General features: G+C 45.3%; 1 protein-coding gene and 1 pseudogene across 2 annotated transcripts in view; one reads left to right on the top strand and one right to left on the bottom strand.

Moving 5' to 3' along the window:
• LOC124023587 (protein arginine N-methyltransferase 8-B-like) overlaps nt 1-9,590 on the top strand; it is a 27,770-nt gene extending 18,180 nt beyond the window's left edge. The window contains exons 5-10 of one of the 2 annotated variants that reach the window (XM_046337967.1): nt 111-253; nt 1,075-1,159; nt 3,011-3,126; nt 4,972-5,122; nt 6,584-6,705; nt 8,918-9,590. In XM_046337967.1, the coding sequence (XP_046193923.1) occupies nt 111-253; nt 1,075-1,159; nt 3,011-3,126; nt 4,972-5,122; nt 6,584-6,705; nt 8,918-9,001 (701 nt within the window). In that variant the 3' untranslated portion in view covers nt 9,002-9,590. Of the gene's footprint in view, nt 1-110; nt 254-1,071; nt 1,160-3,010; nt 3,127-4,971; nt 5,123-6,583; nt 6,706-8,917 lie in introns of both variants that reach the window. The other variant, XM_046337965.1, reaches the window with a different exon arrangement.
• A 117-nt stretch (nt 9,591-9,707) lies between these two features.
• LOC124023586 lies at nt 9,708-26,601 on the bottom strand (annotated as a pseudogene).
• Between the last annotated feature and the right edge of the window lie 226 nt (nt 26,602-26,827).

The following is a 26,827-nucleotide window of genomic DNA, read 5'->3' as shown; positions in this document are numbered from 1 at the left end:
GTTTAGTGGAGTGGAGTGTTTTGTGGTGACATTCTGTGTCCTGTCCTTCAGTGTGTGTTGTTACAGTCATGTGACATTCTGTGTGGTCCTGTCCAAACGCCATGCTCTAGTCATCACTATCTTCAATGGGAAGGTGGAGGAGGTGGAACTGCCAGTGGAGAAAGTAGACATCATCATCTCAGAGTGGATGGGCTACTGTCTCTTCTACGAGTCTATGCTCAATACGGTCATCTTCGCCAGGGACAAATGGCTAGTAAGCGTGTGTGTTTGTTTTTGTGTATGTGTATGGGTGTGTGTGAGAGAGAGCAAGAGCAAGAGAGAAAGAAAGATAGAGAGATAATACAGGTGTATGGTCTTAATTTGGTCAGTCTTTTGTTGCTGAGACATTTCTTGCACCACAGGAAATGCAGCTTTGAGCTTTGAAGATTTACATAAATTCAGTGAAAATCCACACTAACACATGGTTATATTAACAGTATTGCACTTTTCATGTAGCATATTTTTGTTCAGCTAATAGCCTAACCACCGATCAAGCAACGTTATGGACTAAACATTCAAATCCTGTTGCTCTAGGATAATTTTTCTGTGACAATATAGATCAAATGAAGATCCTACACCTGTACATGCATGCATGTATGTGTGCAATGATGTGTGTTCGTGTGTGTGTGTGTGTGTGTACGTTTGTGCGTGTTTGTGTGTGTGTGTGTGTGTGTGTGTGTGTGTGTGTGTGTGTGTGTGTGTGTGTGTGTGTGTGTGTGTGTGTGTGTGTGTGTGTGTGTGTGTGTGTGTGTGTGTGTGTGTGTGTGTGTGTGTGTGTGTGTGTGTGTGTGTGTGTGTGTGTGTGTGTGTGTGTGTGTCCACATATCGACAAAGGTCCTGCTTATAGCGCCCAGCGAGAGGACGATCTGGTTTCTAACCAGTGTTGCTGCTTCAGGGTTTTAGACTGGGTATGAGCTAATGTTACATACAGGATGCCAGGTGTGCAGACAATGCATGTGACTGTAGGATGTCTCTATTCTCTATGAGGTGTATCTCAACTCAATTTATGTTGGTGTCTCCTCTCACATTCAGAAGCCTGGAGGGCTGATGTTTCCTGACAGGGCTGCTCTGTATGTTGTGGCCATCGAGGACAGGCAGTACAAGGACTTCAAGATACACTGTGAGAACATCCTTCCGTGTCCGTTTCTTAGCTACTGTGTGTATACGGTATGTATGCTGGAGGTATCCTGTCCTCGCCCTCTTCCCTCTCTCCTCTAGCCTCTGGGTTGGACTAGACTACAGAGAGCTGTGCAGAGGAGGGATGGAGGGAAGAGAAGGAGAGCCTGTCTGCTCTGTTCTTTACCCGAACTGAAGTAGACCTATAATACAAGGCTGCCAGATGTAGTAGACGAGTATTTAAGGCCCCTGTCTCTCACTAGAGGAACACCAGATAGACATACTAAGGGAGCCAACGTTTTTGGCAATTGTAAAGCTGTGCTATCTTTCCACTGTTTCTGAGGGTTGTTATCGATCCTAGGCAGCAAGTAGAGAATAACAGTTTTAATCTCAATCTAAAACTTGAGACACTCTTCCAATCCAACACAGTGCCAATAAAGTCTGTGTGATGGCCACCACTGAGATAGTCTATGTGAGAGAATCTGTATGAGAAAGTCTGTGTGATGAGAACCACAGAGAGAGAGAGAGAGAGAGAGAGAGAGAGAGAGAGAGAGAGAGAGAGAGAGAGAGAGAGAGAGAGAGAGAGAGAGAGAGAGAGAGAGAGAGAGAGAGAGAGAGAGAGACGGAGAGACGGACAGAGAGAGAGTCTGTGTGATGACCACCACCAAGACAGTCTGTGTAATGGCGACCACTGAGAGAGAGTCTGTGTGATGACCACCACTGAGAGAGAGCGAGAGAGAGTCTGTGTGATGACCAACACTTAGAGAGAGTCTGTGTGATGGCCACCACTGAGAGAGAGCAAGAGAGAGAGAATATGTGTGATGACCAATACTTAGAGTGAGTCTGTGTGATGACCACCACTTAGAAAGAGAGGCTGTGTGATAACCCCCACTGAGAGAGAGAGAGGGTCTGTGTGATGACCACCACTGAGAGAGAGAGAGAGAGAGAGAGAGAGAGAGAGAGAGAGAGAGAGAGAGAGAGAGAGAGAGAGAGAGAGAGAGAGAGAGAGAGAGAGAGAGAGAGAGAGAGAGAGAGTGAGTGAGTCTGTGTGATGACCACCACTCAGAGAGAGAGAGAGAGACCCCCAGAGAGAGAGAGTCAGAGAGAGAGACAGAGAGACCACCACTGAGAGAGACAGAGAGAGAGAGAGAGAGAGAGAGAGAGAGAGAGAGAGAGAGAGAGAGAGAGAGAGAGAGAGAGAGAGAGAGAGAGAGAGAGAGAGAGAGAGAGAGAGAGAGAGAGTCTGTGTGATGACCACCACTTAGAGAGAGAGAGAGTCTGTGTGATGACCACCACTTAGAGAGAGAGAGAGTGAGAGAGAGAGAGATAGAGAGAGAGAGTGAGAGAGAGAGTCTGTGTGATGGCCACCACTTAGAGAGAGAGAGAGGCTGTGTGATGACCACCACTTAGAGAGAGAGGCTGTGTGATGACCAACACTTAGAGAGAGAGGCTGTGTGATGACCACCACTTAGAGAGAGAGTGTGTGTGATGACCACCACTTAGAGAGAGAGAGAGGCTGTGTGTTGACCAACACTTAGAGAGAGAGGCTGTGTGATGACCACCACTTAGAGAGAGAGTCTGTGTGATGACCACCACTTAGAGAGAGAGGCTGTGTGATGACCAACACTTAGAGAGAGAGGCTTCAGACACAGAGAGTAGTCTGTGATTTGCTCACTATCTGTGTGTGTTAGTGTCAGACACAGAGTGTGATTTGCTGTATCATGTGTGTGTGTGTGTGTGTGTGTGTGTGTGTGTGTGTGTGTGTGTGTGTGTGTGTGTGTGTGTGTGTGTGTGTGTGTGTGTGTGTGTGTGTGTGTGTGTGTGTGTGTGTGTGTGTGTGTGTGTGTGTATTCAGGGTGGGAGAACGTGTACGGTTTTGACATGACCTGCATCCGTAACGTGGCCATGAGAGAGCCCCTGGTGGACGTGGTGGACCCCAAACAGGTGGTGACCAACTCCTGCCTAGTCAAGGTCAGTGTGTGTGTGTGTATATGTGTGTGTGTGTGATTTACTGCATGAATACAGACAGACTTAAAAAATTACTTTCCAAAATTGAAGTGTCACAGAGAGACGACCAGCGAAGAATTATGATGAGCCCTAAATGGGTTCCGTGTCCCTGTCTGTGATTTACATGTCAATGAATGTGTCTAGACTGTGTGTTTCTAGACTGTACAGACTTCACAGTGGGACCCATGCCAGCCACCATATCTGAGCTATAAATAGGACTGGCACTCCCGGGTCTGTGTGACACATTGGGATTTAACACTGCTGTCCTGTCCTGTCCAATGACGGCCTGTCTGTCCTGTCCAATGACGGCCTGTCTGTCCTGTCCAATGACGGCCTGTCTGTCCTGTCCAATGACGGCCTGTCTGTACTGTCCAATGACGGCCTGTCTGTCCTCTCCTGTCCGATGACGGCCTGTCTGTCCTGTCCGATGATGGCCTGTCTGTCCTGTCCGATGACGGCCTGTCTGTCCTGTCCGATGACGGCCTGTCTGTCCTGTTCGATGACGGCCTGTCTGTCCTGTCCGATGACGGCCTGTCTGTCCTGTTCGATGACGGCCTGTCTGTCCTGTCCGATGACGGCCTGTCTGTCCTGTCCGATGACGGCCTGTCTGTCCTGTCCGATGACGGCCTGTCTGTCCTGTCCGATGACGGCCTGTCTGTCCTGTCCGATGACGGCCTGTCTGTCCTGTCCTGTCCAATGACGGCCTGTCTGTCCTGTCCAATGACGGCCTGTCTGTCCTGTCCAATGACGGCCTGTCTGTCCTGTCCGATGACGGCCTGTCTGTCCTGTCCAATGACGGCCTGTCTGTCCTGTCCAATGACGGCCTGTCTGTCCTGTCCAATGACGGCCTGTCTGTCCTGTCCTGTCCGATGACGGCCTGTCTGTCCTGTCCAATGACGGCCTGTCTGTCCTGTCCGATGACGGCCTGTCTGTCCTGTCCAATGACGGCCTGTCTGTCCTGTCCGATGACGGCCTGTCTGTCCTGTCCGATCACGGCCTGTCTGTCCTGTCCGATGACGGCCTGTCTGTCCTGTCCGATGACGGCCTGTCTGTCCTGTCCTATGACGGCCTGTCTGTCCTGTCCGATGACGGCCTGTCTGTCCTGTCCTGTCCGATGACGGCCTGTCTGTCCTGTCCAATGACGGCCTGTCTGTCCTGTCCGATGACGGCCTGTCTGTCCTGTCCTGTCCAATGACGGCCTGTCTGTCCTGTCCGATGTCACATCATTCATCCAAAAGAGAAGCACGATATGAGATGCTGTGTGAATTATCTTCAGGAGGAAAGTATTTGATGCTGAGAGGTGCCATGCCTTGTAGGGCGTATGAATGAAAGGATGGATGGATGAATTGAACAGATGAAGGAATTCATTAATAAAACAGATGATTGACTCACTGACTGACTGGATTGATTAAATGAATGAATAAATGAATATATTGGGTGGAATTGAATGAAATAAAGAGTAGAACACAAACATGGAAGGAGAGGTTAGTCAGGTAGTGGGGGGGTGCAAAAAGCACTGGATCAGAAAGCATGTCATGAAACTTCTCAACAATCTAATATCATCCCATAGATAATGAGGTTGAAGGGCAGAATGGAGCCAACCACGTGTGTTTGAGAGATGTCATTTGTGTATGTCTGACAGTGCTTTTATGTATGAGGGAGTGATAGATGTAAGGAGAGAGAGATTGAGAGGGATATGTTGAAATAGAGGAGAAAGGAGAAGTGTATGTGTGTGTGTGAGAGAGAGATATCTTTCTCTTCCGATTCATGTCATCCTGTACCGTATTTCCCTTGTAACCTATGACCCAGGAAGTGGACATCTACACGGTGAAGCCTGAGGACCTGTCTTTCACCACGGCCTTCTGCCTGCAGATCCAGAGGAACGACTATGTCCACGCCATGGTCACCTACTTCAACATCGAGTTCACCAAGTGTCATAAGAAGACTGGCTTCTCTACCGGTTAGACCTCACCACACACACATGGGTTGTGGTCATTTGGCACCAAGAGTCAGAAAACAGACTGAAACAGGGAAGAACTACCTGAACTAGTCCAATAAGAAAGACCTACTTTTATTTTCCATTGCAAAAATGTTTTGTTACTAATGAACATACCCCACGATGTGACCACATTCAAGTACACTAAACGCTAGGTCCTTTGAAATGAGGTGTATGACAATATAAGTTACATATCTTCCACACAAGCCACTTGTGTTGTTAAAAGCTCTGGAACCTGAAGCCAATAGAGATATTTTACAGGGAGAGAACCACCGTGTTCAGTTTCTGTGTCCTGTCCAGGTTATGCAACAATGAAAAGTTGTCATTTCAAACATACATCAATCATTTTGTGTAAATCAGTCAATTGTAGCACTTGTACAAATAAGCCAGGATGAAAAACTGTTCTCATACCTGTAGTTGTGGAGATTCTTGTCTTTGGCAATGATCCTTTGGTTTTGTTTGGAAGATTGTGGAAGCACAGCACATTTTTTGCATGTTAATTCATCAAGGTTTTGACAAGGGAGGGTGATATTATTGTGAGGTGTAGGTTTGAGGCTGATGATCAAAAGGTACTGCTAGACATAAAAGCATGAAGTAATAACATACTTTGCTGTTTCCTATAATGACAAGTTGACTTGGGTTCTCAGCTCTTGACCCCCTCTAGTGGTGTGAAGTGGAACAGCACAGGTTAAAAATACATACCAATGGTACTTTTTCTGTCTCCCTCTCCGTCTGATTATTTCACTCTCCAACATCTCTGTGAAGATCTCAATTGCATACTCATCGCGTCCTCTCTCCTCTCAAAACCCTTTGGAGGATAAGTCAGAGGGGAGGGACCTCTGGCTTTCTTATCCAATGGGTGATGAGAAGGAGACAAGGAGAGAGGACGCAATATGTATGCAATTGAGATCTCCCTATGTCTCTCAATACCGTATTCATTTTCTCCTAATCCTCTCTCCATCTCTGCCTCCTCCTCCTCTCTCTTGTCCCCCTCCTCCTATGCCTCCCCCTCTCTTCCATCTCCCCCTCCTCCTCTCTTGTTCCCCTACTCCTATTCCTCCCTCTCTCTTTCATCTCCTCCTCCTCCTCTATTGTTCCCCTCTCCTATTGTTCCCCTCCCTCCTCTCTTTCTTCCCCTCCTGCTATTCCTCCCCTCTCTTCCATCTCCCTCTCCTCTCTTCTTCCCCTCCTGCTATTCCTCCCCCTCTCTTCCATCTCCCTCTCCTCTCTTCTTCCCCTCCTGCTATTCCTCCCCTCTCTCTTCCATCTCCCCCTCCTCTCTTGTTCCCCTCCTGCTATTCCCCCCCTCTTCCATCTTCCCCTCTTCCTCTCTTCTTCCCCTCCTGCTATTCCTCCCCTTTCTTCCATCTCCCCCTCCTCTGTTGTTCCCCTCCTCCTAATTCTCCCCCTCTCTCCCATGTCTAGCTCCTGACGCCGCCAGTACCCACTGGAAGCAGACAGTGTTTTACCTGGAGGACTACCTGACTGTGAGGAAGGGAGAGGAGATCCTGGGCAGCATCGCAGTCAAGCCCAATGATAAGAATGTGGTGAGAATAGAGCTACACTGTATTAGAACTGCAGCTGACTCCAGGCCAGCATAGAATAAATGCTGTTTTAAAAAATACATTCTAGATGGGGTTTTCCTATAGATGTCAAGATGTCAAGTCTTTAACATGATCTATGAATATGTCTTTCTAAGAGTGAAGCCCTACATGAGTATTAGCTCAGATGCTGCAGAACCTCCATCCTATTGCTGTACCACCCACTGACTTTAACTGTTAAAACTCTACAAATGCATCCTCCCTTCTTCCCTTATTTGAAGTATTCACGGATTGGAGAGGGTTGGATTGGTGAAAGTAGTACAGTGGGAAACTGGCAGTCACTTATCCAACCTTATATACAGCTGTAGTTTACATACACTTAGGTTGGAGTCATTAAATCTCGTTGTTCAACCACTCCACAAATGTCTTGTTAACAAAATATAGTTTTGGCAAGTCGGTTAGGACATCTACCTTGTGTATGACACAAGTAATTTTTCCAACAATTGTTTACAGACAGATTATTTCACTCATAATTCACTGTATCACAATTCCAGTGGGTCAGAAGTTTACATACACTAAGTTGACTGTGCCTTTAAACAGCTTGGAAAATTCCAGAAAATTATGTCATGCTTCTGATAGGCTGATTGACATCATTTGAGTCAATTGGAGGTGTGCCTGTGGATGTATTTCAAGGTCTTCCTTCAAACTCGGTGACTCTTTGCATGACATCATGGGAAAATCAAAAGAAATCAGCCAATAATTTTTTTTTGACCTCCGCAAGTCTGGTTCATCCTTGGGAGCAATTTCCAAACGTCTGAAGGTACCACGTTCATCTGTACAAACAATAGTATGCAAGTATAAACACCATGGGACCACGCAGGAAGGAGACGCGTTCTGTCTCCTAGAGATGATCATACTTTGGTGTGAAAAGTGCAAATCAATCACAGAACAACAGCAAAGGACCATGTGAAGATGCTGGAGGGAACAGGTACATAAGTATCTATTTCCACAGTAAAACGAGTCCTATATCGACATAACCTGAAAGGCCACTCAGCAAGGAAGAAGCCACTGCTCCAAAACCGCCATAAAAAAAGCCAGACTACGGTTTGCAACTGCACATGGGGACAAAGATCGTACTTTTTGGAGAAATGTCCTCCTGTCTGATGAAACAAAAATAGAACTATTTGGCCATAATGACCATCGTTATTGTTTGGAGGAAAAAGGGGGAAGCTTGCAAGCCGAAGAACACCATCCCAACCGTGAAGCACAGGGGGTGGCAGCACCATGTTGTGGGGCTGCTTTGCTGCACGAGGGACTGGTGCACTTCACAAAATAGATGGCAACATGAGGAAGGAAAATGATGCGGATATATTGAAGCAACATCTCAAGACATCAGTCAGGAAGTTAAAGCTTGGTCGCAAATGCGTCTTCCAAATGGACAATGACCCCAAGCATACTTTCAAAGTTGTGGCAAAATGGCTTAAGGACAACAAAGTCAAGGTATTGGAGTGGCCATCACAAAGCCCTGACCTCAATCCTATAGAATATTTGTGGGCAGAACTGAAAAATTGTGTGCGAGCAAGGAGGGCTACAAACCTGACTCAGTTACACCAGCTCTGTCAGGAGGAATGGGCCAAGATTCACCCAACTTATTGTGGGAAGCTTATGTGACCCAAGTTAAACAATTTAAAGGCAATGCTTCCAAATACTAATTGAGTGTATGTAAACTTCTGACCCACTAGGAATGTGATGAAAGAAATGAAAGCTCAAATAAATAATTCTCTCTACTATTATTCTGACATTTCACATTCTTAAAATAAAATGGTGATCCTAACTTACCAAAGACAGGGAATTTTTACTAGGATTAAATGTCAGGAATTGTGAAAAACTGAGTTTAAATGTATTTGGCTGAGGTGTATGGAAACTTCCAACTTCAACTGTAGGTCAGTGACTACTTTAAATGGAGGGAGGGAAGAAGGATGTCTTTTCAAAGCATTCAAAAGGGCTAAATATCCCTACTGTTGTGTCCATCTCAAATACCCTTTTCCCACTACTAAGCCAAGCCGTACTGTGCTGGCCTGGTTACACATCCGTAGTTACTGAAATTGTAGGAGGACAATGTGAAAAGAAAATACCAGAGGCAGCACCTCTGGTTGGGGTCGACACGATACTGTCAAATGGTTATAGCTGGACTGAAGAGTCTTCTCTTGTATTCCAGCGGGACCTGGAGTTCACCTTGGAGTTGGACTTTAAAGGACAGCTGTGTGATGCGGCCATTTCCCACGACTACAAGATGCGCTAGCTGACCAGCAAAGGGCAATATCCCCCTCCTTGAGAGGGAGGGCACAGGCTCTCCATCAGGCCCTCTTATTGGTCCGAGGGGGACACGATACGCATCTGATTGGATGACAGCGCTCCAGCACCTAAGTGATGTCATAAAAACAAGCCATTTCGAAGCAATAGCGCCGTCACCTGCCACATTTTTAAAGCTGCCCTGAGAATGTAATATCCCTGATGAACTTGATTTGTTCTTTCTTTAAGGTTGAGTTTCAGTGTTATCAGTACTAGAGCTAAAGGAGTTCTAGGGATTTTAGATGCCAGTCCAGAGGCACTTTAAGGACAAACTCTGAGCATGTCTTTTATCAAGGAAAACAGACAGACTACACCTCTGTTTTACAGCTGTCTCTCAAAGTTCAACGAATGCAGAACCTAAGAGTTTAACAGGAAAGTCAGTCAGTGTTTCTTCAAGGTAGTTATATTTTGTTGGTATTCAGTACTGGTAAGTTATTTGCATGTTTAGCTTTTTGTTCTTGGTTCATTTCAGGTATCATGATTTGATCATTTGAGATATTCACAATTGCTAATGGAACGTGTTTAATGATAGAAACCTGTGAGAAATGTCTTGTCTTCCATCTCCAGCTGGAGGTTATTTTGCCATTGTGATTTTGGGGTGTGGTGTAGGAGTGATGAACAAATAAACAACAATTACTTAGAATTGTTGAGAAAGAATCAAATAATTAGATTTCACATCAGTATTTTAATCAAATTTATGACAATCATTATTTTGTAACAGACTACAAACTTAATCAAGCTCTTATTTACATATCCATTCTGTGTTTTGATTAACAACAATCACAACTAAAGAAAAAGTCATTCTATACATTGAAATGATTGATCCACTTTTTAAATTGACCAAATATACCATTAGTTCTACAGTAGAACACATGTCTATTGCTCATTACAGTCAGGAGGTCCAAACAGCAGACAAATGGTTGTAATGTAGACTAGAGTTCAATCCACTAGGATCCAGCTCAACTGGGCTCTTTGCCTTTAACCAAACAGGTACTGAAAGAAGAAACGTCCTAATTTGAGACATTGATTAACAAATGTCCACAAAGTTAGGATTTGGCTCCGAGAGCACAGAGAAAGAGTTAGATTGAAGAGTTCCTTCACTTGTTATCAGGAGTCTCTAGCCATTCCAAATGCTCTCTCTCTCCATTTTGTCAGAGTGTCTTCACTTGCAGCAGGCTTTCTTCTTGACTGGCAGGACCTCCAGTAAGACAAATGTGTCTCTCACCCGATCCTCCTGCTCTTTCAGCACTCTGGACACACAGACAGATGCATTGACATGTCACACACTGTCCCCAAATTGACTCTGGAGAAAGAAGGATGTATTTGGAGATTTGAGTTCATCTGAAAGGATTAGCATCCATACAAAATTCCTATTCTAATTGATCAGAGGGGGAGGTGGGAACATTAACATAGCTTATACCGGTCTTATACCTGTCCAATTCATTCAGATCTGGATACCTAGGGGCTGTCCCTCTCCCTCCCTTACCTGGCCAGGTGGATCATGGCCTCTGTCACGTTGTAGCCGGTGTATGCACTGACCTCATAGAATATCACACGGGTGTCCTACAGGGGAGAAGAGACTCAGGTCACTGGTTGTCACTTAGCTAATGTTGTAGGATGTTCATTTGAGCCAAGTTGGAAAATAATCCTGCAGCAACAGGAAATGTTAATTATAATTAATGGACATTTTATTTTTGGGGGGTGCCAGCTACTGGTCCCCCAACACCACCACCATTAGCATGTGGTCTCCCATCCAGGGACTGACCAGGACCGACCCTGCTTAGCTACAGTCCACGATGGTATGCTGCTGGCAAGACAAACATTTTTATGTGGAAATTCAACTTTAGAAGATTTTATACCTTGAATATGCTACAAGTTTACATTTCCTGCTGTGCAAGACAATTCCTGCAACAGGATGGTCAAATTAAGATATGGCATCCATAGAGGACCTACAGATGGCAATAGTGACAGCTATGAGAGGTCTCGTCCATATTTATAGACAGTGAACAGATTTCCCCCACTCTGTGTTGGTCGTTCAGTTCTTGAGATAAGTGCTATAGAATGATACATACGAGTCCCTAAACAGAGAACTCACGTGGGCCAGAGTCTCTGCGTCTTTAAGTGGTACCTCCCTCTCAGACGTCGCGTCCATCTTGTTGCCCAGGAGCAGGATGGGAATGCCCACTCCCGCAGCCTCCTGGGAAAACAGAGGTCAATCAAAGGTCGGGCGTCTGCTTAAAACGTTCATATAAAAATAAACTGGAGAACAGACAATTATTTGTCATGTCCTGTCTGGCCAAAGGCCAAATGTGAGCTGACCTGGACGTTGATGAGCCAGGGTCGCACGGCCTTGAAGCTGTCCAGCAACGTGATGTCGTACATGACCACCACGCCGTCTGCCTTACGGAAGAACTGCTTGGTGATGCTGCGGTACCTGTAGCCAACAGAGAGAACAGTCACAACTGGACAAAATGGAACCCTGTTTATTTTGCCAAAGTGCCAAATGCCAACCTGAGAACGTTGCTTTGTTGTCATTTAAGTCACATTCTCAGACTATCATCCAGGCAAAAATAACACATCACATTCTTAGCTACTGTTATCTATTGGTGAGGTTTAGGCAATACTATTTTCACTGGTCCGTGGCCACTCACCTCTCCTGCCCAGCCGTGTCCCACAGCTGCATGGCTACCTGGGTGTTGTCCAACATTAGAGTCTTCACACTGTAGTCAATCCCTGTCAGGAATAGCACTCAGACTGGTTATTAGGGTAAGAGGAATACACAGCAATAATATACCGTAACGTTACATCCTTTCATTAATGAACACTAGAGGGGGTAGTTGAGCTATTCATCAAGCTTCATGCTTTAGGTAATTGTCTTTCACAGTCAAAGCGGTGAAATCAAACAAGCTGTCCTAGAATGGAGAACCAAGGGGATTCAGAGGAGAATTAAATGGATTCGATGTGACATAATCTGCGGTGGTACAATGTGTACCGGGGGTTCATAGACTGGGAGTGTGACTTTACGAGCCCTTTCATGTGATGGGCTCGTAAATCTTCTGATAGTAACACACACACACACACACACACACACACACACACAAAAAAGGTCCGTGACACCCGTGGTACACAGTAATGTGTTGTCGGCCCTCACCCACAGTAGCGGGGCTGGAGGGGTGGAAGCGGCCGTCACAGAAGGTGCGCAGCAGGGAAGTCTTGCCCACACTGGAGTTGCCCACCAGGACCACCTTAAACAGGCGGTCTGGGGCGGGCACGGCCCTCTCCTTCACCCTCTGGAGGGACAGGCAGAGAAAGAGGTCAACAGAATGATATTTTCAATTGATTACATATTGAAGAGCTTTGGAAATGATGTTGATCGCTTAGATGAAGGGTTTTAGTTTTGATGCTTAACACAATGACAATAGATTTGATCTTATTTCTTTAATTAACTAAGTCAGTTAAGAACAAATTCTTATTGTCAATGATGGCCTAGGAACAGTGGGTTAACTGCCTGTTCAGGGGCAGAACGACAGATTTGTACCTTGTCAGCTCGGGGATTTGAACTTGCAACCTTCCGGTTACTAGTCCAACGCTCTAACCACTAGGCTACCCTGCCGCCCCTGTCCTACGACAGCAGGGTCTTCAACCCCTTGCAGGGTTGGGGTCAACTTCATTCTAACTCAGTAATTCCAAAGTGAATTAAAATACAATACATGAATAGAGATTTGCTCACATTTTGGGTCTCCTTGCCGACGGGCTGTCCTCGAGGTGACGAGGGGATATTTCTGATTCTGCTGAAACTACCTCGGTGTTTGAAGGGGGACACTGTCGTGACCGGGACAGGTAAAGGAACAGGGGCAACTAAGATACTACTCTCCAGATATTCCTTCCCTTGAGCCTCTTCCTCCTCCTCGTCTTCCTCACTGAGCTGGTGCAGCAGGGGCTGGGGCCCTCCATGAAGCAGGTGGGGGAGGTGGTCCTCCTCGATGGAGATAACCCGACGGAGGGGCCACCCATCTGGGGGACCGTCCAGCCCATCGCCCCCAACCTCCGGCTTACTCTGGTACTCTGTATGCCTGTCCCTTTGGTTCTGGGTGGGGGCGAGGGTCTTCTCTGACTCGAACTTGGAGAGCCTCTCCTTCACCCCCTGCGCCTCCACCTCAACCACTTGGGTTGGAGACGAGGTGTTGGAGTCGTGGTAGCCGTTGGCCAGGCCGTAGTTGGTTTTCGGCGAACGTGGTGGACAAGCGGTGTCAACATGGTCCTCGCTAGATGAGGAGGGGGAGGAGACAAGAGAGATTTGAAGGTGTTCTACTGGCAGCGCATCAAGGAACTCATAGGAACCCCCCATTGTGGGTGAGGAGTGAGGCTCTTTGGAGACAAGAGGTAGAAACAGAGGATATCGGATGAAAACAATTTGTTTCCGAGTCCCATGTTGCCGAGGCACTTTCACGTTAGTCTCTCGTTACCAAGCATTATTATTAAATGGTAACTCAAAATGGTTCTGGGTGCTGCCATTACTGTCAAGAGCAGCGCAGAAGTCACTACATGTAAAATATATTGTTAGTATATTATATTGCAAATACACTCCTTACGCTGTAAAGTACCTTACATTAAATTGACTCATTTGGTGCCTTGGCCTCAAAAACACATTTGATTGCACATCCTGTTTCTCCTCTTTAATCCAATGTTGATTTAAATCCCGTTACTGACGGACATAAAATCAGTTTCCTTTCACACACGACAAGACTGGTTAATTATGTTCAGGGCACTTCTAAAGGAAATGACCTCACCTTTTAACCGGCTGCTGGCTGGTGTCCGCGAACAGATGGACCAAGCCGGCTCTCTGCTTCTGTTTGAGGGACTTCCTGGGGTTCTGTAGAGCAAAGAGAACACAACAGAATGGAATATCATAGAAACATTTTTGTTGTTGTCAATGTCCATATAATGTGGAAATAAATGTGCCTTTGGCTTGAATATGTCTTATCATTCAATATCGCCACAAAGGTAACAGTGAAAATATCATGAGTCGAGAACTCACCACAGCACAGTATATGTCTCGCTCATCTTTTAAATGTTTGTTCATCTCTCTGGATAGATATTGCAAGGAGGACAAAAACCGATAAGTTGTCAAATGAAATGTATAACATGCATGCTGTGTGTGTGTGTGTGTGTGTGTGTGTGTGTGTGTGTGTGTGTGTGTGTGTGTGTGTGTGTGTGTGTGTGTGTGTGTGTGTGTGTGTGTGTGTGTGTGTGTGTGTGTGTGTGTGTGTGTGTGTGTAACTTACCTGAGAAGGTCTAGTTGTTTCATCAGACTCTGTTTCTCTCTCTCTAGTCCCTCAGTGACTCGGTACATTTCCCTGAGCAGAGAGAGAGTCACCAAAGCTCACTGAACCACACCTGAACAGTAATCTAGTGAATGTTAGCTGTACTAGGAGAGACATGCCATAGCCACTGATGGAACGTTTGTGTGATGTCTAGGTGAGTGAGTGTGTTTGGTCATTACATCTAGTGGTAATATTAACCCACATCTCTCTCTCCTGGTGCAGGCGGGAAGCCTGGTCCTGCAGCATGGTCAGTTGTTCCTGGGCCAAGGACAGTTCCTGACAGGTGCTCTCCAGCTCTCTGCTCAGTTCCTCGTTGGTCATCTTCAGCTTGACATTCTCCACCCGGCTCTCCTGCTGCTCACTGCTCAGGTCGCGACACTGGAGATCCAACTGGGGGGGTCAAAGGGTAATATTGTTAGGGAGACATGTATTCTATTATAATCACAGCTTCTTTGTCTTTTACTTTGCTTTATCTGCACCGAAAACACAAAGACTGAAATCAAGAAGGGGGATTAGCCCCGCAGGAGACCAGAGGTGGCCAACCTTCCCCTGGAGAGTTACAGGAGCCCTGGATGGTATCATTTCTGGAATGTTCCAAAAACTTCTTAAAGTACAAGGTTGACAACAAATAACACATACAAAAGTAACATGATCTATTCACCTAGCTAACTAGCTGTCCAAAAGGCATCAACTCACCATGTAGCTTATTCTTGTTTGTCGATAGACGACCAGAGTGAGGACAGACATTATCAGGAATAAACATGGGGAGTGAAAACTGAATTAAATAGCCCCCTCCCTACCCGGTATCTTATTCTGCTGCTATACAACTTTGTATGCGTTGTTTGTTGACAACCTTGTTATTTACTACATTTTTGGAACAGATTCCTGTTGGAACGTTCCACAAATTATAGGAGGCACCTCAGTCACTCACCCTCCTCTGTTTCTGGAAGAGCTGCTCCAGCTCTCTCTCCTACTGGACAGCTGGTGCTCCAGGTCGTGACTACGAGACTGGAGGCGCTCCGAGTCCTGGAGGAGAGAGGGGGACAGCACATTAGGATAGGAGAAATTAAACAGAAATACAGTACAACACAACCTTGTTGAGTCCATTGGGTGACTTGTTGAAGGGTATATAGAAGGTAGGGATCCAGCAGGTGTCTAGAGTTTGGTGTTAAGAGACACAGTCCAGGTCTGGGATAGGGTCTCAAGTCATTTAAACTAACTAATCAACTATATGTACCTGGAGGAGCAGCCGGTCCTTCTCGCTTTTCATTTGTTGCTCCATTTCTTCATACAGACCGCGGATCTCACTGTCATGTGTGGCTGCTTTCCTGCATGTATGGGGGAGAATGGATTTAATACAACTAAATAACTACTTAACCAGATGCTGTTTACAAGTGGTAGGTTTGAGAGTGATTATAGCTCATTCTGTTTATGTCATAGCCTCACAGGTGTGACTAATTGCCAATGTTAATTCATCAAGCCTTCTGATTGGACAACTGACTAATTAACAGAACAGTTGGCATGTATGTAAACCCTGTTTCTCTTTTAGGCAGCTGCCCATGGGAGGTGATGCAGTCCAGGGGTATGGTGGCGCCTGGGAGTAATGGAGGGAAGAATAATGCATGTCTGCCTCCTGCCTGTGATTCGTGAATGTGTTAGTGGGCCAGAAATGAGCCACGCTGAAAAGGTGAACTTGTGAAACCATTCCTTAATTTATGAAATGTTTGAACATGTATTTTTGTTGTTTGTTTCTACTTCACTCTGCCTGCTCAACCCAGAGCCAAACAACTGGTCACATTACATTAGTCTACTGCAGTGATTTTCCATCTGTAAGCTACACAGACTGGTACATGCACGTACCAGCACACTGTCTGTGTAGATACAGATGGAAAAGCACGGCTCTTGGAATTTTGCGTTCCTTTAACATTCCGCCACCTTATTAAGCAACCAATTAGTGAGAGGACTGAAGTTGTCTTAAGTGGTACCACACAGTACCATGAGAACAATGCATTAGTATTACCAAACACACCGGGGACCACAGCCATACAAATACCTAGACAATGACTAGCTGGCTATCAAAGGTAGTATAGTGTACATTGTTTCAGGGGAGAAAAATACATTCTCATCTGTCTACATGGCAGCCAATTCCTCAGGCTTGCAATCAATGGTCCTTTTTGAGAATATGATCTCTGAGCTTAGCGGTCTATTGAAATGGATAATTGGGGCATTATGGTAAACCCACAGAGCTCTGTGTCTACAGGCAGAAACAAAGGCTAGCTTTTTCAAACAAATTTGCATCCTGTAGCACAAACTCAAAAGTTCTGGGACACAAGTCCATGGAGAATACGAGAACCTCCTCCCAGCTGCCCACTGTATTGAGGCTAGGAAACACTGTCACCACTGATAAATCTAAGAGAATTGATCATTTCAATAAGCATTTTAACACAGCTGGCCATGCTTTCCACCTGGCTACCCCTATCCCAGTCAACTGCCCTACACCCCCCACAGCAACTCGCCCGAGTCTCCCCCATTTCTCCTCCCCCCAAATCCAGATAGCTGATGTTCTGAAAGAGCTGCAAAATCTGGACACCTACAAATCAGCCGGGCTAGAGAATCTGGCCCTGTGCAACTTGGTCCTGGACTTCCTGACAGGCCGCCCCCAGGTGGTGAGGGTAGGTAACATCTCCACCCCGCTGATCCTCAACACTGGGGCCCCACAAGGGTGCGTTCTTAGCCCTTTCCTGTACTCCCTGTTCACCCACGACTGCGTGGCTATGCACACCTCCAACTCAATCATCAAGTTTGCAGACCACACTACAGTGGTAGGCTTGATTACCAACAATGACGAGACGGCCTACAGGGAGGAGGTGAGGGCCCTCTGAGTGTGGCGTCAGGAAAATAACCTCACACTCAACGTCAACAAAACAAAGGAGATTATCGTGGACTTCAGGAAACAGCAGAGGGAGCAGCCCCGTATCCACATCGATGGGACAGTAGTGGAGAGGGTGGAAAGTTAAGGTCCTCGGCGTACACATCACGGACAAACTGAAATGGTCCACCCACACAGACAGCGTGGTGAAGAAGGCGCAGCAGCGCCTCTTCAACCTCAGGAGGCTGAAGAAATTCGGCTTTACACCAAAAACAAACTTTTGCAGATGCACAATCAAGAGCATCCTCTTGGGCTGTACCACTGCCTGGTACGGCAACTGCTCCGCCCACAACCGTGATGCTCTCCAGAGTGTAGTGAGGTCTGCACAACGCATCGCTGGGGGCGAACTACCTGCCCTCCAGGACACCTACACCACCCGATGTCACAGGAAGGCCAAAAAGATCATCAAGGACCTCAACCACCCAAGCCACTACCTGTTCACCCCGCTATCATCCAGAAGGCGAGGTCAGTACAGGTGCCTCAAAGCAGGGACCGAGATACTGAAAAACAGCTTCTATCTCAAGGCCATCAGACTGTTAAACAGCCATCACTAACATTGAGTGGCTGCTGCCAACATACTGACTCATCTCTAGCCACTTTAATAATGGAAAAATGTATGTAATAAATGTATCACTAGCCACTTTAAACAATGCCACTTTATTTAATGTTTACATACTCTACATTACTCATCTCATATGTATATACTGTACTCTATACCATCTACTGCATCTTGCATATGCTGTTCGGCCATCACTCATATATTTTTATGTACATCTTTTTCATTCCTGTACACTTGTGTGTATAAGGTAGTTGTTGTGAAATTGTTAGGTTAGATTACTTGTTGGTTATCACTGCATGGTCAGAACTAGAAGCACAAGGATTTCGCTACACTCGCATTAACATCTGCTAACCATGTGTATGTGACAAATAAAATGTGATTTGATTTGACCCTCTCTTTCTAAAATGATCTGCCGAAATTGTTGCAACCCCTATTACTAGCCTGTTCAACCGGCCCAACTGCTCTTAAATGCAAGTAAAACTAAATGCATGCTCTTCAACCGATCGCTGCCCACACCTGCCCGCCCGTCCAGCATCACTACTCTGGACGGTTATGACCTAGAATATGTGGACAACTACAAATACCTAGGTGTCTGGTTAGACTGTAAACTCTCCTTCCAGACCCACATTAAGCATCTCCAATCCAGAATTAAATCTAGGATCAGCTTCCTAATTTGCAAGAAAGCATCCTTTGCTCATGCTGCCAAACACCCTCATAAAACTGACTATCCTACCGATCCTTGACTTTGGCGATGTCATTTACAAAATGGCCTCCAACACTTTACTCAACAAATTGAATGCAGTCTATCACAGTGCCATCTGTTTTGTCACCAAAGCCCCATATACTACCCACTACTGCGACCTGTATGCTCTCATTGGCTGGCCCTCCCTTCATACTCGTGGCCCTCGCTTCATACTCGTCACCAAACCCACTGGCTCCAGGTCATCTACAAGTCTTTACTAGGTCTTTACTAGGTAAAGCCCTGCCTTATCTCAGTTCACTGGTCACCATAGCAGCACCCACCCGCAGCACGCGCTCCAGCAGGTATATCTCACTGGTCACCCCCAAAGCCAATTCCTTCTTTAGCCGCCTTTCCTTCCAGTTCTCTGCTGCCAATGACTGGAACGAACTGCAAAAATCACTGAAGCTGGACACTCATCTCCCTCACTAACTTCAAGCACCAGCTGTCAGAGCAGCTCACAGATCACTGCACCTGTACATAGCCCATCTGTAAACAGCCCATCCAACTACCTCAATCCATACGGTATTCATTTGCTCCTTTGCACCCCAGTATCTCTACTTGCACATTCATCTTCTTCACATCTACCACTCCAGTGTTTAATTGCTACATCGTAATTACCTCACCACTATGGCCTATTTTATTGACTTACCTCCCTTTTCTTACCTCAGTTGCACACACTGTATATAAACATTTTTTCTATTGTGTTATTGACTCTGTTTGTTTATTCCATGTGTAAATCTGTGTTGTAGTTTGTGTCGAACTGCTTTGCTTTATCTTGGCCAGGTCACAGTTGTAAATGAAAACTTGTTCTCAACTAGTCTACCTGGTTAAATAAAGGTGAAATATATTTATTTAAATATGAAAAAAACAGGTTCAATGAGTAATATGGAATTTATGTCTGGAGTAGTTGACTTGATAGAACCTCGCTGCATTCATTCACTGAAGGCCTGTATCAACCTTTTGAAGTTGTTAACTGCTTGCATGTAAAAGGACTACTTTCAATGGGATAGAATCCTGAATCAAACGTTATTCGTTCTACAATCTGGTACACAAACAGACCTCTACAGCAAAATAGACCATAGATCTAACACATGGGTTGGAACTGAACAAGCTATTGTCAGTTCTACGAATCAATGACTGCTGTTTGAACTGAATAATTACACTCTGATGAGCTGCAACCGAGAAGCCGAAGACATACTGGACGTGCATTTACAAATAGTATTGTGCTTTACATGGCTGTGGTTGCAATCCACTACACAGTCACAGTGAAGATATCACACATAATGATCACATAATCATGTCTAAATGCCAAAGGGACAGTTTCTCAGACACAGATCAAGTTTTGTCCTGGAATAAAAAGCACTTTCAAAAGAGATTCTCCCTTGGCAATGCTTTGTAGTCTGGGACTAGGTTAATCTGTGTCCGGTAAACTGGCCCAGGGAGTAGCAGTGACAACAAAGAGAGGAGGTACTTGTGGTCTCCAACCTCTGGAGGGCGCTCTCCATCTCCCTCCTCTCCTCTTTGGCCTCTTTGATCTGGAAGGTGACTCTGGCCAGGAATTCCTCAAAGTTCGACAGGAGGTGAGGCTCGTCCCTCCTCAGCTGGGCCCACAAGCTGCGCACCTCGCCTGGACTGGAGGAGGGGAGAGAGAAACAGACAGACAGAGGGTAAGAGTTCTGATAAAACTACAGGGACCGGTCACATTCAACTTACTGGTTGACCTCCACTATATCAGAAACCATTGGAATCACTGTAAAGACACAGGGTTCCAAAAGCATAGAGGGGTGGTGCCCAAACAGTTCTTTACACCATGAACCAGCTAATGCCATGACGGGCAAGTTGAAAGTTCAACCCCACACTTTCAGTGCCAAACAGTTCTGTACACCATGAACCAGCTAAAACCATGACGGGCAAGTTGAAAGTTCAACCCCACACTTTCAGTGCCAAACAGTTCTGTACACCATGAACCAGCTAATGCCATGACGGGCAAGTTGAAAGTTCAACCCCACACTTTCAGTGCCAAACAGTTCTTTACACCATGAACCAGCTAAAGCCATGACGGGCAAGTTGAAAGTTCAACCCCACACTTTCAGTGCCAAACAGTTCTGTACACCATGAACCAGCTAAAGCCATGACGGGCAAGTTGAAAGTTCAACCCCACACTTTCAGTGCCAAACAGTTCTGTACACCATGAACCAGCTAAAGCCATGACGGGCAAGTTGAAAGTTCAACCCCACACTTTCAGTGCCAAACAGTTCTGTACACCATGAACCAGCTAAAGTCATGACGGGCAAGTTGAAAGTTCAACCCCACACTTTCCAAGATGAGGCAACAACCCCAAACAAAGATATTTGGGGAACACACACAAGGTGCAATATTGTAATGCTGCATATGTAATATTGTATAGTAATAAAGTAGGTAATAATGTGAGGTGTGGTTAACTCCACCCACTCCTGGAACACGTTGCTGGCCCCTAGGCTCTCCAGCAGCATACAGAAGTGATTCTCCTCCTCATCCTCCCACCCTCCAGTCAACCTCTCATCCCATTTGCTCTGGTATAGGGCTTCTGAGGGCTTCCTAGAAGTGGGGAGGGTGGGTGCTGCGTCCTCGGGTACAGAGATCCTCCGGCCGTGCAGAAACTGACCTGGGGACAGAGCAGGAAGCATAAGCATCACCAGCAAAATGTCGTAACATCAGTTTGAATTACAAATCAGGGGGTGTTTCAATTTTGAAAGTGCCCTGCACTCACAATTATCAAGTTTCTGATGGTTGTGAAAAGAGAACTCAAGTTTAAGTTTGTAAGGTCATTTTATACAGAGTACAACCTATCCTTACCTGGGTGAGCATCTACTCCCTGCCAGCTAGGAGATAAATGAATCTATACCTTATCTTTGTCACGTTTGAATGTGGTCCCTCACTCCATTGATCTCAAAACACAAGTTATTGAACCAATAGTAAACCATGAGACATACAGCAGATTGTCCCTTGGGGATGAATAAAGTCATATTGAATTGAAATTGAAATTGAATGTAGGGCGATAAAGAGAAAAATAGGGAACTCACTGAATCCTGATGAGAACACTTCGAGAGTGAGGTAGCCGTTCTGGTCAGTGTTCAGGGAGTCAAATACATTCTCCAGTTCTTCAGCAGTGAGGGGTAGTTCTCTGTGAAGCCTCTGTGGAACACAGACACGCACGCACGCACACACACACCCACACACACACACACACATGCACAAACACAAGAAATAGATTGTTTCTTCTGCTAAGAGATGTAACACAACACAAGCCCAACAGTCATCTCCTGCTTCACTCCAAAGAGAAAGATATTCAAGTCAGTAGCATTGGATGTGCGTCTACTACAGCTGTAATATCTGTCACCCTGGACCTTGTCCTGCCTCTGAGTAGAAATGTGTCAAGGAAAGCACGCGAAAGAAAGCCAGGATTAACTGAGTTTACACCATTATTGTGGATTTCATATTGTCAGTGCCAGTGGTGTGGTCAACGCTAGACCTGCTTGCAAAAAGGGACGGGAGAATATTGGCACGGAAGGTATAGGCCATATGATTGTATTCATTAATAGGCAATTACATGTTACATTATCCTTAGATAATACACACGTCAACATCACCATTTTCCAGGTGATTCTTCTGTTAGCCTTTTTAAGCATTTTCTATGAACAATAAATGTACAAAACACTATCCCCTCAAAGCCCGGACAACAACAAAAGCCGTCTCTTGTTCATTTCAAAACAGCGCTTGAGTGAAATACAAAAATTGTGTGTGTAAGTGTGTGCATGCACCTGTTTCTGATGGAAATCCATCCAGTGTTCCTGGACACAGAGATCAAAGGTGCCGTGCTATTGAGTGGCTGCTTCAGTGAGCAGGTGGAGAGGTTCTCGATATGAAAACCTCTGAATGGTCAATGAGATAGAGAACCATAGCACAAAGCACCTCCTGCATGTCACACTGTCCTCTGGTTATCTCATGGTTGTGAGAGACAGCATCATTTGTGTGTGTGTGTGTGTGTGTGTGTGTGTGTGTGTGTGTGTGTGTGTGTGTGTGTGTGTGTGTGTGTGTGTGTGTGTGTGTGTGTGTGTGTGTGTGTGTGTGTGTGTGTGTGTGTGTGTGTGTGTGTGTGTGTGTGTGTGTGTGTACCTTAACCCTTGAAATGAACTTGTTTGTTTGTCTCGTTTTGATTTACATTTGTCAACTAATGTGAATTCAACGTGAATTCAACAAAAAATGTCACTATGTCATTGAATTAAGGTTAAAGGTTAGGTGAAAAAAATATGAAATTCCCTTTGTTGACTTTTTTCAAATCCAATTATTTTCCTACATTGATTCAACGTCATCAAATTAAATTTTGGGGTTGAAATGACGTGGAAACAGTTTTTGCCCAGTGGGTTTTGACATAATTCCCATCATTGTCCCTCTGTCAAAACGATGATCTAAGCATGGCTGCATCAATGGGGTAGACATCTATGTCCATAACATCTAAGTTTCTAACAAGTGTAAAACTGATCCCATTGCCCCCTCTGTCCCTCAAAACGTGTGATGATCTAAAACTGAGGCAAAACAAGCCCCCATGCCCCCTCCTCGTATCAATGGGGTGTGATGAAGTGTAAAACTGATCAAGCACCCCCATGCCCCCTCCTCGTATAACAAAACTGAGGCAAAACAAGCCCCCCAACGCCCCCTCCTCGTACCCTCATATCGGTGCGTGTGATGAAGTGTAAAACTGAGGCAAAACAAGCCCCCCATCGCCCCCTCCTCGTACCCTCATATCGGTGCGTGTGATGAAGTGTAAAACTGAGGCAAAACAAGCCCCCCATCGCCCCCTCCTCGTACCCTCATATCGGTGCGTGTGATGAAGTGTAAAACTGAGGCAAAACAAGCCCCCCATCGCCCCCTCCTCGTACCGGTGCGTGTGATAAAGTGTAAAACTGAGGCAAAACCCCCCCCAACGCCCCCCCTCGTACCCTCATATCGGTGCGTGTGATGAAGTGTAAAACTGAGGCAAAACAAGCCCCCCCATCGCCCCCCTCCTCGTACCCTCATATCGGTGCGTGTGATGAAGTGTAAAACTGAGGCAAAACAAGCCCCCCCATCACCCCTCCTCGTACCCTCATATCGGTGCGTGTGATGAAGTGTAAAACTGAGGCAAAACAAGCCCCCCATCGCCCCCTCCTCGTACCCTCATATCGGTGCGTGTGATGAAGTGTAAAACTGAGGCAAAACAAGCCCCCCCATCGCCCCCTCCTCGTACCCTCATATCGGTGCGTGTGATGAAGTGTAAAACTGAGGCAAAACAAGCCCCCCATCGCCCCCTCCTCGTACCCTCATATCGGTGCGTGTGATGAAGTGTAAAACTGAGGCAAAACAAGCCCCCCATCACCCCCTCCTCGTACCCTCATATCGGTGCGTGTGATGAAGTGTAAAACTGAGGCAAAACAAGCCCCCCATCGCCCCCTCCTCGTATCACTGAGGCAAAACAAGCCCCCCCCATCACCCCCTCCTCGTACCCTCATATCGGTGCGTGTGATGAAGCCTTTGCCCTCCACATCGCAGGTCTGGAAGAATTCCTTGGTCTTATCCAGCATGGCGATGCTTCCCCAGTCAGAACCCCTCCTGTCTGAACTCTTCCTCATGGGGACAGCTCCTCCTCTGCCCTTGGCCTCAGACTCCTCCATGTCACTAGATATACTTCTGCAGAGTATTCTGGTGGCTCTGAACAAGGTAGAATCAGACATAGCTGTCTCACTCCTCGGCCTGGCCGGTTGGGGTCATGGTGAGAGATGAGACCAGGCACCACAAGTCAGCAGTGATGAGGCCACAGAGACTGTCTAGGAGTTTTCATATCTCAGTAAATGGTCTGTCTAGGAGTTTTCATATCTCAGTAAATGGTCTGTCTAGGAGTTTTCATATCTCAGTAAATGGTCTGTCTAGGAGTTTTCATATCTCAGTAAATGGTCTGTCTAGGAGTTTTCATATCTCAGTAAATGGTCTGTCTAGGAGTTTTCATATCTCAGTAAATGGTCTGTCTAGGAGTTTTCATATCTCAGTAAATGGTCTGTCTAGGAGTTTTCATATCTCAGTAAATGGTCTGTCTAGGAGTTTTCATATCTCAGTAAATGGTCTGTCTAGGAGTTTTCATATCTCAGTAAATGGTCTGTCTAGGAGTTTTCATATCTCAGTAAATGGTCTGTCTAGGAGTTTTCATATCTCAGTAAATGGTCTGTCTTGTTCCCAGGTTCCTGGGAAGAATAAAAAGGAAAGACATTAGAATATAACCTTAAAACTGTTTGAAAGGTGGGTACATGAAGACCATGATGATTACAGAGAGCATCATGATGTTTTCTTTTTGGATTTATTCGCTCTCATAAGTCATTGTTTGACTGCTTTTAAACAGGCAGCCCCCAATTTTGATATTTTTTTCCACTAATTGTTTTTTCGACCAATAACATCAGATCTTTTCACATCAGATCTTTTTCAGCTGATCTGAATTGTCAAAAGAGCAATTAGTGAAAAAATATCAGAATCGGTCTGCCTGTCTAAAAGCAGCTTTTGAGATGTGTGTCATGTTGGTAGTGTGTCGTAGGCTAGTAATGCATGAAAGCAGAACTCTTTCTGTGATGAAAGACTCTTATCTATGTGAAAGAATACAGGAAAGGAGATAGTTGTTACTCAATAGTAACACTATGAGAAAAGTTTGGTCTTGAACCACGTGTCAGCAGTCCTTTGGGTATAAATTCCCCTTTCATAAGCTGAGACTTTCATCCTAGCTAACATGCTGGGAAGTATGTAAACATAACGGCTTATCTTAATACCGAAGCACACAATCCTCACAACTATGTTAATTCCTGCATACCATAGACTACAGTCTAGACATTGTGAATAAAAACCACTCAATGAAATTCTCTTCAGGTTTGGGAACACTGAATATTAGCAGTTGGTAGGCTGCCTGTACGTTCTAAACACAGAAGTATTACAGTCTGTGATCTAGAGAGTAACATCCTTGAGCTGCTATCAGTCTATTGCTAATCTGCACCCTGAGCTGCTATGTTTTTCACTACATTGTAAAGCAGGGCTACAGTTAACCACAACAAATGGGGGGGTTATAGCGGATAGGGCTTCTGTGGAAATGGTGAACGTTAGGTGTGGGTGACAGCATAATGGGCTTCAAATCAAGACCGATCAGACTTGAACTCATGAGGTCTGTACAGTAGCAGTTTTAGTTGAGGTAGAAAAAGAACATGACATGCTCTGTAGGTGTTGACTAATGTGGGTAACATTATTCACAAATGAATACATACCAAACAAAATGGAGTGTCTCTGATTTACATACAGAATAATACGAAATGCTCTGAGACCGGGTTGGTAGCTGATAGCCTATCATATTACAAAACACTGTATTCCACTTTGGGACCAGGATGTCCATCTGCCTTTTACTCATCTAACCAGACCAAGAAAGAATGTAACATCCCATTTAGAAGGAAAAGTCAGTTTGGTTAGTTCTCATTGGAAGGAGCATATCCAACATAAATGGCAACAGTAGGATTTTGTTTTATTTAACATGTGTTTAATTAGGCATTAATTATGTATAAAACCTTCAGAATCTAAAAAAGAAAGCAATACTATAATTTGTGCAAGATGTTCGTTGCCCTTTCTAACAAAATCGAAACTAGTGTGTGCTTATCACCATGTATACCATTTTTAAACCGATGGGTGTGAAAATATGTATCATTTCTTACGTCTATATGACCCATAAAAATGTTCACATAGGCAAGTTCATGCATTCTGTATTGAGTAAAATAAGCTATCAAATTAATTATCGGATAAGCAAAAACACTAATAACTTACCTTTTTACATCCAAAAGATTAAGATATTAGCCCTGAAACTTTCAACGTGGAAACAAAATACAGAAAGCGATGATCACACTTCCTATTTAGGAAGTTCTTGCCTCTCAACGACGCTTTGAAGAGTAATTCTCAAACCATGTGATGTCATGGGGCAGTCGCCTGAGGGGATTTAGGGTTCGACTTCTCACTGATAATCACCACTTAGGGTAGACAGAGCTCCCGTTAAATATCAACATGCAACAGGTAATTAGTACTATTAGAATGACAGCGACACAGTGGAAGGGCAGCATGGACATCAGAAGACTTGTGCGCCACACATAATCTGTAACTATGACAACGCCTGGGCAAGGAGGTACACGGTG

The sequence above is a fragment of the Oncorhynchus gorbuscha genome, unplaced genomic scaffold (genome assembly GCF_021184085.1).
Source record: "Oncorhynchus gorbuscha isolate QuinsamMale2020 ecotype Even-year unplaced genomic scaffold, OgorEven_v1.0 Un_scaffold_1648, whole genome shotgun sequence".
In the NCBI taxonomy this organism is placed as follows: Eukaryota; Metazoa; Chordata; class Actinopteri; order Salmoniformes; family Salmonidae; genus Oncorhynchus; species Oncorhynchus gorbuscha.
This window is presented reverse-complemented; position numbering and strand designations above follow the sequence as displayed.